This window comes from Cherax quadricarinatus, chromosome 12 (genome assembly GCF_038502225.1).
Source record: "Cherax quadricarinatus isolate ZL_2023a chromosome 12, ASM3850222v1, whole genome shotgun sequence".
NCBI classification, from domain to species: Eukaryota; Metazoa; Arthropoda; class Malacostraca; order Decapoda; family Parastacidae; genus Cherax; species Cherax quadricarinatus.
Window position 1 is genome coordinate 44,923,484 of NC_091303.1, and position 15,815 is coordinate 44,939,298.

General features: G+C 43.0%; 1 protein-coding gene across 10 annotated transcripts in view; it reads left to right on the forward strand.

Annotated features, from left to right (window-relative positions):
• LOC128686675 (E3 ubiquitin-protein ligase trim-21) overlaps nucleotides 1-15,815 on the forward strand; it is a 170,967-nt gene that overhangs the window by 65,023 nt on the left and 90,129 nt on the right. For all 10 annotated transcript variants that reach the window (XM_070084327.1, XM_070084334.1, XM_070084335.1 and 7 more), the window contains exon 2: nucleotides 6,368-6,584. In XM_070084327.1, coding sequence (XP_069940428.1) covers nucleotides 6,501-6,584 — 84 coding nt within the window. In that variant the 5' untranslated portion in view covers nucleotides 6,368-6,500. The remainder of the gene's footprint in view (nucleotides 1-6,367; nucleotides 6,585-15,815) is intronic.

The following is a 15,815-nucleotide window of genomic DNA, read 5'->3' on the forward strand; positions in this document are numbered from 1 at the left end:
ACTACCCCGTGATTCTTATTCTCATGTTTCAAAACGTCCCCCCACTTATGGGGTCCCATCTTCTGCAGCCTCCTCTGCGGTTGTCAGTCCCATAGTCACTCCTGTATCTAATTCTCTTGCTGTCCTGGGCTCAGATGTCCCTACTTCAACACCTCAGTCTGTTCTCACTTCTTTGTATTCTCCCTCACAAATCCCGGTATTGACAAAACCTCGTACAACACCTCCTCCCAATCATCCCTCTACTTCTCAGAAGTCCAAAAAATCTTCTTTAGCCCCTCCTTCCCTTCATCCACCTCCACACTTTACCTTCCTGGTGTCTGCACCTAGGTCTTCCCCTTTCACTGGCTCTGTTACAAGTGTGGAGGTTCGTCATCCTCCTCGTACTGTGCCTTCCTCCCTTGTCCCCTCCCAAGTTTCTTCCTCTTCTGCCACCTCCAAGGTTTCTGCCTTTTCTGTCCCCTCCCACACTTCTCCAGTTCCCTCCACCATTTCGCCCCTCCCCCTACCTTGGTACAGTCCATTACAGTTCCGATCTTTACTCAAACTCCTCCTCCTTCCATCTCCAATATTGTCTCCCATACAACGTCTCTGAACTCTGAAACACTTGAAGCAATCTCTGAATATATTGCAGAGACCAAACCATCATTGGACACTGATCCACCCTCTGTTCCTTCTCTTTCCTCTTCTCCATCTGTGCAACTCCTTTCTTCACAGCACACCATTCCTTCGCTGCTTGAATGTTTTCCGCTGCCACCGCATGTGGACTTTTCTAACCCCTCTAGTCCATAAGTACCCTTACCTGCCGATTTTTAGTATCTTTATCGTTGCCAATCATGGCCTATTTACAGTGGAATATACGTGGCCTCAGGGGTAATCAGGGTGAGTTTCAGATGTTGCTCTCCCAATTTTCCCCTGTTGGTGTTTGCTTACAAGAACCCAAATTACACTCTGCTGTTATCTATTCCATCTCAGGCTATAATTTATTGTATTCTTCGTATCCTTTTAGTGATGGGACCTTTAATAAAAGTGCCCTTCTTCTACTCACTGATATTCCGTACCATCAGCTATTTGTTCTACTTTGCTGCTTTACACAGCAGCCCGTATCCACCTGCATAGGTGGTATACACTCTGTTCTTTGTAACTCTCTCCTTCTGGAGCATTATCTATACCGTATATTGCCTTTCTTGTTTCGTCATTACCACCACCACTTCTGTTACTTGGCGATTTTAATGCCCATCATTTCCTCTTGGGATGGTCTCACTATGATTCCCGTGGCATTCAGCTAGAGACTTTTCTTGCTTCCCACCCCCTCCATGTTTTAAATACAGGTACTCACACCCATTTTGATCCTCGTACTCATACTCTCCCTTGCATCGATCTCTCAGTCTGCTCCTCCTCCACTGCACTAGACTTCACCTGGTCTGTTCTCCCAGATTTACATGACAGTGATCATTTTCCAATCATTCTTACTTCCTCTTCATATTCACCACCTCTTCGTAACCCACGCTGGCAATTTGATCAGGCAAATTGGGACCTTTACTCACAACTAACTGTTTTTAGTGAGGTTTCTTCTTCGTCCTCCGTTGATGAGCTTCTACACCTCTTCTAGCCCTCAGTTTTAACCACAACTTTTCATTCTATACCCCAAACCTGGGCAAGCATTCTCAGAAATGTGTGCGTTGGTGGTCTCCTGCTTGTGCTCGTGCAGTACATTTGAAATGTGCTGCGTGGGGCAGGTACCGGTATAATAGAACCACTGAGAGACTTCTTGATTTTAAGCAGAAGCGTGTGATCACTCGCTGTGTCATCCGTGATGCTAAATGGACTTGCTGGCAAGATTATGTCTCCACCATCACCTCTGCTTCCTCTATAAGTGCAGTCTGGAAAAAAACACAGAAACTGAGTGGTAAATATTTTCCTGACCCAGCTCCTGTTCTGTGGGTTGCCGGTGTTGATATCGCAAACCCTCTAGATGTTGCCATTGAAATTGGCAATCATCTGGTCTGTATTTCTCTGGGGCTCCATCTCTGCCCCTCGTTTCTTTCCTCAAAGTCTGCCAGAGAGTTAGCACCATTGGACTTTTCTTCTCTCAGAGAAGAACAGTATAAAGTGCCTTTTACATTTCAGGAACTGGAGGCAACACTCTCAGCTTGCCGATCATCGACAGCTGGCCCAATGACATTCATATTCGTATGTTACAACATTTACATCAGTCAGCCCTTGCAGTCCTCTTACTCCTTTTCAATCTTATTTGGTCACAAGGAGTTCTTCCCCAGCCGTGGAAATCTGCCATTGTTCTCCCTTTCCTCAAACTGGGTACTACGGGGCATGAAGCCTCCCACTATCGTCCCATCGCTCTTACCAGTGCAGTTTGCAAAATGATGGAAAGTCTGGTAAATAGACGTTTAATGTGGTATTTAGAGACACACAACAGTCTCTCCACTCGTCAATATTGCTTTCGTAAGGGCCATTCTACCATAGACCCCTTACTACATTTGGATATGTATGTTCGTAATGCCTTTGCGAATAACCACTCCATTATTGGCATATTTTTTGACCTTGAGAAGGCATTTGACACAACTTGAAGGTATAACATTTTGGCCCAAGCCCACTCCTTAGGCCTCCGAGGAAATCTACCATCTTTCCTTAAGAACTTTCTAACTGACAGACATTTCTGTGTTCGAGTCAATAATGTGCTCTTCCCAGACTTTGTATAAGCTGAAGGTGTCCCTCAGGGATGTGTTTTGAGCTCAACACTTTTTCTCCTTGCTATAAATGATTTGGCCTCTGTTCTTCCATCCATTATTTGGTCATCACTCTATGTAGATGACTTTGCTATTGCTTGTGCAGGTGCTGACTGTCACCTCATTACAGTTTCTCTCCAGCATGCGGTCAACCATGTTTCTAATTGGGCCACCACACAAGGGTTTAAATTTTCCAGTACCAAAACTCACCAAATTACTTTCACTAGACACTCTGTCATCTCCTATCATCCTTTGTACCTCTATGGCTCCCATATCCCTGAACGTGATACAGTCAAGTTTCTAGGCCTTCTCTTTGACTGTAGGTTATCCTGGAAACCCCACATTACCTCTCTAAAGGCAATGTATCACAGCCAGCTGAACCTTCTTAAAACCCTTGCTCATCTTTCATGGGGAGGTGATCGTCGAACTCTCCTTCGCCTACATTCAGCCCTCATTTTATCAAAACTCGATTATGGTGACCAGATCTATTCAGCGGCCTCTCCTGCTACTCTCTCTAGCCTTAACCCCATCCATCACCAAGGATTACGTTTGTGCCTTGGTGCTTTTCACTCTTTCCCTGTTGAGAGCTTCTATGCAGATGCGAATGTTCCATCCTTGTCTGATCATCATGATGCCCATTGCCTTCGCTACTATGTGCGCTCTCAGGATCTCCGCAATCCTTCCATTTATTGAATGGTCATTGATATTAGTAGACTTTATTTGTTCGCCGCCCCTGTTTGCTCCGTCCCTTCTCTCTTTGCCTACATTCGCTCTTGTCTTCCCTTCAGTTACTGCCTTTATATGTTCATTTAGCATTTCACTTTTCCCTACCCCCCTGGGAAGTTCCAGCTGTTTGGGTCTGTTCTTTCTCACTCCCTTGCTCGAAAGCCCAACTGCCTATGGTGGCTTTCCGCTCTCGTTTTCTCGACCACTTCCACTCTCATTCTCGTGCCATCGCCGTGTACACAGATGGCTCTAAATCTACTGACGGTGTCGGATTCGCAGCAGTGTTTCTGGACAGTGTCCTGCGAGGGCATTTACTATTTTTGGCCAGCATTTTTACTGCTGAATTGTATGCCATTCTTGCAGCACTTATTCGTATTGCAGCTATGCCTGTGTCATCATTTGTGGTTGTCTCAGACTCCCTTAGTGCTCTACAGGCTATTATACATAAATTTGATACACCTCACCCTCTAGTTCTTCATATCCAACTTTGGCTATGCCGTATCTCTACCACATAAAGATATTGTTTTTTATTGGGTCCCTGGTCATGTTGATGTACAGGGCAATGAACAGGCAGACACTGCTGAGCGGTCAGCAGTACATGACCTACCAATTTCATATAGAGGTGCTCCATTTCCGGACTATTTTGCTGTAATAGCTACCCACCTTCACACCCATTGGCAACAACGTTGGTCTGCTCTGCTCGATAACACTTTGTTCTATTAAACCGAGTATAGGTTACTGGCCATCTTCTTGCCACCAGTGTCGAGGTTAGGAGACTACTCTCTCCCGCCTTTGCATTGGCCATACTCGTCTTACTCATGGATATCTCATGGAGAGGCGCCCTGCTCCTCTCTGTGAGAATTGTCAAGTTCCATTATTGGTCAGCCACATTCTGTTAGACTGCCCACTTTATCAACGAGCACGCAGAATTTACCTCCAACGTCGTCTTCGCTCCGCTGCTCTTTCTTTACCTTCCCTTCTCGCTGATTGGACCCACCTTTCATCCGGACTCTCTCATTGAGTTTTTGACAACAATTGACTTACTCCACAAACTCTGATGATACCTTCAGCCCTTTCTATCTCAATCTCTTGCTACCCTCTACCCCTACACTATCCCCTGCCCCGCTGTTTTCTGTAACCTACTAATCATCCCTCCCCCTTTCTGCCACCTGATACCCTCACTTCCTTCCCTAACCCGTAGCACAGTATAGCCCTTGTGGCTTAATGCTTCTTTTTTATTATAATAATAATAATATAGTTTCAGGTGTTAAAGACTTCCTTTTACTCATCATCAAACATGTATAGCCCCAAAACCAAAGGGAACACCGGACAAAAGATGAGAGACAACAGTGCAACACTTCCTCTCTCCACGGCAGCCACGTGAGCACTGTGGAGTGTGGTGGCATAATGCACTAACAAAAAAAGATCCCTCTGTATTGTAGGCCTTTGATTTTCGTCATGGCATTATGCTGGGGCTCTCACCCAGCATAATGCCATGACTAGCACTGTAGCTCTGCTGGGCAATTGATTCTTGTAGGATTTGGTGGTCCTGTGTGTTAAAGCATCATGTGATTTTCGCTCACCATGAGGCAGGACAAAATGACGTGGGTTCAAGTCCTTGGTTAGTCACAGTGTTATTGATTAATACCCCTCGCTCGTGGTTACAGTAATATAAAATACTGCTTATGGAGGCTAGTACACCAAACGGGGAGTAGAATGAAATTAGCTCAGAGGCACCCACACCACCGTATGTCCTCAGACCAAGGTAAAACACCTAATTCTGCAGGTTGCTTGATTCTTGTAGAATTTGGTAGTCCTGTGGGTCTGAGCATCATGTGATTTTCACTCTCCATGAGGTGGGGCAAAGCAACATAGGTTCAAGTCCTTGGCTAGTCGCAGTGCTGTTACTGATTAATACCACTCGTTCGTGGCTACAATAATGTAAAATACTGTTTGTGGAGACTAATACACCACAAGAGTAGAATGAAATTAGCTCAGAGGCACCCACACTATTGTATGTCCTCGGATCAAGGTAAAATAACTAGCTCTGCCTGTGTTTATTATGAGAAAGGAAGCCTGAATAGGAAAAGTTCACACAAGCATATTAACTTACACTGCTACTACTTCCTGATTGTTCTGGAAGATTCTGTGACAACAGTTTACAAATGAGGGATATTTTCTCCCTCTATTTCATTAGAAGGTTGTAAATGAAGGTATGTAATAATCCAATATTGTAACTTTGTGCATCACATGACCTGTTCCTGGCAGTTAGAAGCTTGGGGCTGGCTATTAACTATTAATATTTCTTCATGCTATCTGCAAACTGTGAGGCCTATCCCATTTGCCCCTGTTTGGGGTGTGGGGGGGGGGGCTCCACACCACCACTCTCTGAAGACTTACCCTACTTCTCCTGTTGTTGCCTTTGTAACATTGCACAGCTCCTGATGATGCACTGAGAAGTGTGAAAGTACTTGAGCTAAAGATTTCCACCCCCCTGTGACTTGTCTTGTGCATATATATATATATATATATATATATATATATATATATATATATATATATATATATATATATATATATATATATATATATATATATATATATGCAAAACAACCACTCTGAAAGAATAGAGAAATTCCAAGCGCTTTCGTGACTACTCACATTATCAAGGTAATTGATAATGTGAGTAGTCACGAAAGCGCTTGGAATTTCTCTATTCTTTCAGAGTGGTTGTTTTGCATATATATATATATATATATATATATATATATATATATATATATATATATATATATATATATATATATATATATATATATATATATATATAAATAACAGAAATAACTTGTAATTGATATAAGTTACAATGATGTTAAAATCTTAACTTGCAAATGAAGGCAAAAATTCCAATATGAAGTACAGCCATGGAAAATACCGAGTGACTGATAAATTGTGAAATACAGTATATTAAAAAATAAGTCAAGAAAAACGAGTGTAAGAAACTTGGAAAGAGACAAAACGAAAAAAAAGATGTCTTTGTATCCCACGTTACCAGACGATACTTCGGTTCTGAGAGAGAGCAAGTCTTGCGAGGCCTCACACTCCCTCCTGCCAGTGAGTACCTCAAACACCTACTTGTTTACATTATATTGTCTTTATTATATTATATATTTTTTATGAATTACCTCTTCTGTCACTTTTATATCATTTCTAATATTAAAATTTAGTTACTTTGATATAAAGTCTAACGTTTTCACGTTGATCATTAGGATGCAATTCACTTGTTCGTTAAAATAATGAATTGTTTATTTCCTAAAATATAGGGTTTAAGATATACTGTATGTATAGAGATTTACACCTCTGTTTATATATATATACACACTGATATACGTATCAGTATACATATGTATAGATAAACATATATATGTACTTCTTTGTGCATATACCCTGTTGCTTGATTGTGCCCTTCCACCAAGGTTTTTGTTTGAGAACCCTCTTCAAGGGGGGCTCCTTGGAGTGGTGAAGAGGCTCTTGGTCTGAGGAATTAGTCCTGTTGGTCTCCTTCCTCAGACCGAACCTAATTACCCCCGAATCCCCTCTTCCCTATCCCATCCTCCCCATTCTTCTCTTTTTTCCTTTCCTCCTCCTCCTCCCCACCCCACCCTTTTGCCCTTCCTCTTTCTAGCCTTTGGGATTTTTCCCACAGGGGCGCTAGTTCCTAAGTAGGGGAAAGAATACCGGGGTCCATCCCATTCCATTGAGGTTCTTGGCAGTGGCGTAGTTTGCCGTGAAATCTGGATTGCCTGGGGATGTCCCGATCCCTCTCCGGTATCCTGGAGGGTGGCTTTGGGTGTCTTTCGGGTGACGGATGTATCTCTGGAAGCCACCTTTCAGATTCCGGAGGTGGTGGCCGAAGGAGGTATGATTTGTGGCAGATATCCAGCCGCCCTCTCTATTGTCCACCGAGGTAGCTCAGCAGATGTGAGGTTGCTATCTCAGATTGCTGGTTTACTGGCATGAAAGGTAGGGTATGGCATGGGTTCCATGCTGCATCTGCGCTACTTGCAGTGCTGAGGTCGTCTTGGGTGCGGAGGGAGATTTCTGGCCCTTTCATTCCTCCTAGGAACTATCTCTCCCTGTCCCCCCCTTTTTTATTCTTTTTTTTATTTTTATTTTCTTTCTTTTTTTTCTTAAAAACAAAAAGAAAGAAGTAACCTAACCATGGAGTTCCCAATCCATGACCCCGCTACCCCAGGGCCCTTTCTTGTTACCGCACCCCGTTCTGACCTAGCCTTGTCTTTTGACCACTCTTCAGACACTCCTGAGGCCCCTGTACCTCTTGCTGGTGCTGTTTTGTCACCTGCTTCTGGTGCAGGGGTTTCGACTGACTCCTTTGATTTGTCTGACCTCCGCTTTCCTTTGACTATGCTTCCGGCCTCTCCCTCTACGGTGCGGCAATTTTTGAATTGCCAACCTGTCCCACGTCGGACCAACTCTGGCCCCACTCCTAAATGCCAACGACATTTGCCACCTTCTCGTTCTACTCAGGAAAGACTGACACATTGCACTCTCCCTTTCCATGCTCAGTTTCGGAATGCACAATGGACTAAATTCTTTACTTTATGACCGACTTCCTCTATTGCCTATCTTTTCGACCATAGTATTGACAAGGTGCTCCTACGCCATGTTGGTAGAGATATTTCCTTTCATGCTCTCAAGACTGGTACCCACATCATCACTGTCCAGAATGCCACCCAAGCTCGTGATCTTTCTCTTCTTTCACATACGGATACTATTCCTGTCACTATCGAAAAACATCATTCCCTCAATTCTTGTAGTGGTACTGTTATTCTGCCCCATACCATAATCCAACAGAATTTCCAGACATTTGGTAATGACATTCTTGAACAGCTGGAACTCCAAGATCTCCCAATCCTTTAAGTAGACACTTACGTCCTTCCTGCCCACGGGCGGAGACGTTACCCTTGCAATGTGGCTCGATTAACTTTTGATAGCCGTGAACTCCCATCCTCTGTTTATATAGCAGGACATCATTTACACGTTTGAAAGGTGATCCCTGCACTGCAACAGTGTAGAAACTGCTGGTGATTTGGTCACCCTGCAAAATATTGCAGATCTATAGCCGAATGCCCAGTCTGTGGTGCTGATGACCATTCTAATACGTCTTGTAGTCGACCTTCCTCTTGCCTTAATTGTCATGAGGCTCACCCTTCTTACTCTTGCCATTGCCAGGTCTACTTAAATGAGTGAGAAATCGGTTGCCTCAAAGAAGCTGAAGGTCTCCTTTATTCTATGGCAGTTTCTCAACTGCACCTCCAAGGGAGACTGTCCAGTATTTCTTATTCTCGTGTTTCTAAACGTCCCCATACTTCTGCAGTCCCATCTTTTACAACTTCCTATGTGGTTGCCCCTCCCATAGTCACTTCGTTCTCTAATTATTTTGCTGTCCTGGGTTCAGAAGTCCCTACTTCAACATCTCAGTCTGTTCTCACTTCTTCGTGTCCTCCCTCGCAAGCCCTGGTATCAACAAGACTTCATACGACACCTCCTCCAAATCGTCCTTCTACTTCTCAGAAGTCCAAAAAATCTCCATTGCTCAAATCTTCTTTAACCTCTCCTTCGCTTCTTCCACCTCCAAATTTTATCTTCCCAGTCTCTGTACCTAGTTCTTCCCCTCTCACTGGCTCTGTTACAAGTGTGGAGGTTCACCCTCCTCCTCGTGCTGTGCCTTCCTCCTCTGTCCCTTCCCCAGTTTCTTCCTCTTCTGCCACTTCCCAGGTTTCTGCCTCTTCAGTCCCCTCCCACACTTCTTCTCCAGTTCCCTCCACCCTTTCGTCCACCCCTACTTTGATACAGTCCATTATGGTTCCAATCTATATTCACCCTCCTTCCATCTCCAATATTGTCTCCCATGTGATGTCTTTGAATTTCAAAACACTTGAAGCTATCTCTGAATATAATGCAGAGATCAAACCATCAATGGACACTGATCCACCCCTGTTCCTTCTCTTTCCTCTCCTCCATCTGTTCAACTCCTTTCTTCACAGCGCACCATTCCTTCACTGCTTGAACATTTTCCACTATCGCCACATGTGGACTTTTCTAACCTCTCTAGTCCATAGGTACCCTTACTTGCAGATTTTTGGTATCTTTATCATTGCCAATCATGGCCTATTTACAGTGGAATATAGGCGGCCTCAGGGTAATCGAGGTGAGCTTCAGATGTTGCTCTCCCAGTTTTCCCCTGTTGGTGTTTGCTTACAAGAACCAAAATTACACTCTGCAGTTATCTATCCCATCTCAGGCTATAATTTATTGTATTCTTCGGATCCTTTTAGTGATGGGACCTTTAATGAAAGTGCCCTTCTTCTACTCACTGATATTCCATACCATCAGCTATTTGTTCTTACTTCGCTGCATTACACAGCAGCCCGTATCCACTTGCATAGGTGGTATACACTCTGTTCTTTGTATCTCTCTCCTTCTCGAGAATTATCTATCCCGGATGTTGCCTTTCTTGTTTCGTCATTACCGCCACCACTTCTGTTACTTGGCGATTTTAATGCCCATCATTTCCTCTGGGGAGGTCTCACTGTGATTTCCATGGCATTCAGTAGAAGGCTTTTCTTGCTTCCCACCCCCTCCATGTTTTAAATACAGGTACTCCAATCCATTTTGATCCTCTTACTCATACTCTTGCATTGATCTCTCAGTCTGTTCTTCCTCTACCACACCTGGTCTGTTCTCCTGGACTTACATCACAGTGATCATTTTCCAATCATTCTTATTTCTTCATATTCACCACCTCTCCATAGCCGACGCTGGCAGTTTGATCAGGCAAATTGGGACCTTTACTCACGACTAACTACTTTTAGTGAGGTTCCTTCTTCGTCCTCCATTGATGAGCTTTTACACCTCGTCCTCAGTTTTAACAGCAGCTTTTCATTCTATACTCCAAACCTCAGGCAGGCATTCTCAGAAGTGCATGCCTTGGTGGTCTCCTGCTTGTGCTCGTGCAGTACGTTTGAAACACGCTGCATGGGGCAGGTGCCGGTACAATAGAACCACTGAGAGACTTCTTGAGTTTAAACGGAAGCGTGCGGTCGCTCACCATGTCATTCGTGACACTAAACACACTTGCTGGTGAGATTATGTCTCCACAATCTCCTCTGCTTCTTCTATGAGTGCAGTCTGGAAAAAAGTGCAGAAATTGAGTGGTGCAAACCGGGTACTACAGGTCATGATGCCTCCCACTATCGTCCCATTGTTCTTACCAGTGCAGTTTGCAAAGTGATGGAACATCTGGTAAATTGATGTTTAATGTGGTATTTAGAGACACATAACAGTCTCTCCACTAGTCAATATGGCTTTCATAAGGGCCGTTCCACACAAAAGTCTCTCCACTAGTCAATATGGCTTTCATAAGGGCCGTTCTACCATAGACCCCTTACTACGCTTAGACATGTATGTTTGTAATTCCTTTGCGAATAACCACTCAGTTATTGCCATATTTTTTGACCTTGAGAAGGCATATGACACAACTTGGAGATATAATATTTTTGCCCAAGACCACTCCTTAGGTCTCCAAGGCAATCTTCCATGGTTCCTTAAGAACTTTTTAACTGACAGATGTTTCCTTGTTCGGGTTAATAATGTGCTCTCCCCTGACTTTGTCCAAGCTGAAGGTGTCCCCCAGGGATGTGTTCTGATCTCAACACTTTTTCTCTTTGCTATAAATGATTTGGCCTCTAGTCTTCCATCCAATATTTGATCGTCACTCTATGTTGATGACTTCGCTATTGCTTGTGCAGGCACTGACTGTTACCTCATTACAGTTTCTCTCTAGCATGCGGTCGACCATGTTTCTAATTGGGCCACCACACATGGGTTTAAATTTTCCAGTACCAAAACTCACTAAATTACTCTCACTAGACGCTCTGTCATTTCCGATCATCCTTTGTACCTTTATGGCTCACGTATCCCTGAACATGATACAGTCAGGTTTCTAGGCCTTCTCTTTGACCGTTGGTTATCCTGGAAACCTCACATTACCTCTCTGAAGGCAACTTGTCATAGCCGGCTGAACCTTCTTAAAACCCTTGCTCATCTTTCATGGGGAGCTGATCGTCGAACTCTCCTTCACCTACATTCAGCCCTCATTTTATCGAAACTCGATTATGGTGACCAGATCTATTCAGCGGCCTCTCTTGCTACTCTCTCTAGCCTTAATTCCATCCATCATCAGGGATTATGTTTATGCCTTGGTGCTTTTCGCTCTCTCCCTGTTGAGAGCCTTTATGCAGAAGCGAATGTTCCATCCTTGTCTGATTGCTGTGATGCCCATTGCCTTCGCTACTATGTATGCTCTCATGATCTCCACAATCCATCCATTTATAGAATAGTCACCGATATTAGTAGACATTCTCTATTTGTTTGCCACCCCTGTTTGCTCCGTCCCTTTTCTCTTTGCCTACATTCCCTCTTGTCTTCCCTTCAATTGCCACCTTTCTATGTTCATGTAGCATCTCACTTTCCCTACCCCCCTGGGAAGTTCCAGCTGTTCGAGTCTGTTCTTTCTCGCTCCTTGCTCAAAAGACCAACTGCCTATGGCAGCTTCCCCCTCACTTTTTCTTGACCACTTCCACTCTCATTCTCATGCCATGGCAGCGTACACAGATGGCTTTAAGTCATCTGACGGTGTCGGATTCGCAGCAGTGTTTCCGGACAGCATCGTACGAGGGCATTTAATGTCTTTGGTTAGCATTTTTACCACTGAATTGTATGCCATTCTTGCGGCACTTATCCATACTGCATCTTTGCCTGAGTCATCATTTGTGGTTGTTTCAGACTCCCTTAGTGCTTTACAGGCTGTATCTAACTTTGGTTATGCCGTGTCTGTACCAAACATAAAGATATTGTTTTTTGTTGGGTCCCTGGTCATGTTGACATACAGGGCAATGAACAGGCAGACACTGCTGTGCGGTCAGCAGTACATGACCTTCCAGTTTCATATAGAGGTGTTCCATTCATGGACTATTTTGCTGTTATAGCTACCCACCTTCACACCCATTGGCAACAACGTTGGTCTGCTCTGCTCAATAACAAACTTTGTTCTATTAAACCGAGTATAGGTTACTGGCCGTCTTCTTGTCATCAATGTTGAGGTTGGGAGACAACTCTCTCCTGCCTTCGCATTGGCCACACTCATCTTACTCATGGAGAGGCGCCCTGCTCCTCTCTGTGAGAATTGTCAGGTTCCAGTATCGGTCAACCACATTCTGTTAGACTGCCCACTTTATCAACGATCCAACGTCGTCTTCACTCTGCTGCTCTCTCTTTACCTTCCCTTCTTGCTGATGGACCCACCTTTCATCCGGACTCTCTCATTGACTTTTTGACAACAACTGACTCTGCAAACTCTGATGATACCTTCAGCCCTTTCTACCTCAGTCTCTTGCTACCCTCTACCACTATACCCTGCCCCACTGTTTTCTGTAACCTACTAATCATCCCTCCCCCCTTCTGCCGCCCGATACCCTCGCTTCCTTCCCTACCCTGCAACGCTGTATACCCCTTGTGGTTTAGTGCTTCTTTTTTATTATAATAATAATAATTTATTTGAGAATGCCTGATCCAACATGCTTCATCGAACATGTCTCATCCAACATGATTCATCCAACATGTCTCATCCAACATGATTCATCCAACATGTCTCATCCAACATGATTCATCCAACATGCTTCATCCAACATGTTTCATCCAACATTTTTCAGCCATGTTTCAACATGTTTTATCCAACATGCTTCATCCAACATGTTTCATTCTGTGGAAAATTTTGGATTTTCTTAAATTCAGCATATGTGGAGAAAATGTCTCCAGAAAGGTGATTTCTGCCCTCTCAACCCTCTGAGGGACTCAGCCCTCCAGAGGGGCTGATAGTCTCTCTTGTTTCCTGATCAACAGTTTAATTTTTAACACATTTATGCCCTACAACATTATAAGTCACGCCACCTCTTTTGACTAGTGTTCGTGAAATACGATTGACAGATAAAGGAGAAAGTACTCTCTTTACATTGGCAGGAAAATTAAAGAAAACTCTGTATCAATTTATTCACAATGTAAGAAAATAATGAACTATCGTCTATGCCCAGAAAACAAGAAATCGACCATCTTGTATTAACTATTGTTGCAGTGTTTAATAAGGAAGGGAAATAACGCTGACTACAGCAAATCGTTTGTAAGGAGAGCATGCCCAAGGCGAAGCCCACGGCAGAAGTTAGATTTCTTTAAGAACTGGAAGGGGAAACGTGCTTGACGCCGGGATAAAGAACACTAGTGATCCGCGCATTTTTGTTTCTCAGCGACAATCTCAATAATTTGGGGTAGAGCTATTACAGTGAAGCGTACTTATCTTCCTGTTGTGACATTACTACAAAAGGACAAATCTTGAAGAACAGTGTAGTGTAACAGTGCGAGTGTGGCAAATTTCCCGCCTGAGTGGAGGAAAGTGTGACATTTCGCAAGGGACACTTCTGCTTCTATCAAGTCACCTATACCTGTAACTGCATTATTTGGCCAGGGATCTCAACGCACATTCATAAAATGTAGTTGGCTTATTGGTATGAAAGTGAAAAAGGGTATCCTACAAATCGAAAATTATCTGGTTTTCTGCCAGATAAAAAGGCCCACTTGTACGACACTGTATGTAAATGTATGCTTGGGCAATGAGAGAAAGCGTATCATTGCAGTTATAGTTGATAGACTCCCACAGAAAATCGCTACAATGGGGCTTAATGAAGCTACTGAAAATCTTTCTCAAAACAGTGTAGAATTGGCACCCTGTTGTGTGAATAATGATTAAGTGGGGCCAATAGATCTAGTAGGGAGTGATTATTATGCTACATTTGTAATGGGTATGGTAAGGAAATGTGGTGTTAATCTTCTAAAACCAGCAGGAGGCCATGTAATACATGGTAAGCTTCCTCACTCTAATAATTAATAACTACGTGGAACATTAAATATTTGTTATTGTTATAATCTAATAATTGCATTAATAAGTGGATTGTGGGATGAAACTAAATTGTTGTTAAAAGAGTAATTTGTAAAAGGTTCAGTAATAAATTACTGCTATATTTAGATGATGTAATTAGGTGTAGAGGTAAGCTACAGAATGAATTCTGTGAATATGTAATGTATCCTATCATTATACCAAAGTCCATTCTCTGATGATTTTAATGTTAAATGTGTGTAAAAATTGTGAAGCAAAGTGGAGTACAAAAATAATTTTAATTAAGTTGTTTATCAACGACCATCCCCCGGCCACAGTGTGGAAAATTTTGGATTTTCCTAAATTCAGCATGTGTAAATTTGAATAATACAATAATTGTGTAATAAAATATGATGCTGATTTGACCCTTTCGAGAAATTTCGAGTGAGGGGGGTGTAGAACAGCTGCTGAGTGATGCTGGGGAGGAGGCCTTATTGAATTTAATGGGTGAACACTGGTTGTCATGGGAGATTCTGCTAATATTTCAGCATCTTACGAGGCAAATTGCAGTGTTTTGGCCTGAATTTGTAATAAGGAATCCATGTTAATGTCCCCTGCTGAAGAATTGGGACAGGAAATTTGCAGAACCTAAAGAATTACATGTGGATGGCGAAAAATAAGGAATGCAACATCACTCACAGGGAAATGTGCCATTAGTCCTTGCATTTAGATCACTAGCAGGCCAGTGTAGGGTCTAGGTGTTAGGCAGGTGTTGTGGTGTGATCCATCTACAGTAACTAAATGGTAAGTGTTAATATGAATATTTTGTGTACCCAGCAAGCAAACCAAAATAACATGCAGTCCACATAACTTTAATTACCAGAGTAGCTGGTTTTAGTATTATAAATATTAATTTAATGTCAAGTCTAGCTTTTTGTGAGAGTGGTGAAGAAGTGGGCAGTCAAAGGATTTGCAGTTCAGTGACCCACACTGACTAAGTGTCCCAGTTACCTCATCCAACTTGCAGGTAATAATTCAGGTGATGCCCTGTAAGCCTCCTGCAGGTGATTTGCTCATATAATAATAATAGTTGTAAATAGTTTTTATAAAACATTCAACATGTTTCATCCAACATGCTTCATCCAACATGTTTCATCCGACATGTTTCACCCAGCATGCTTCATCCAAGAGGTTTCATGCAACATGTTTCACCCAACATTTTTCACCCAACATGTTTCATCCATGTTTCATTCTACATGTTCTATCCAACATGTTTCACCCAACATGTTTCACCCAACATGTTTCATCCATGTTTCATTCTACATGTTTCATCCAAC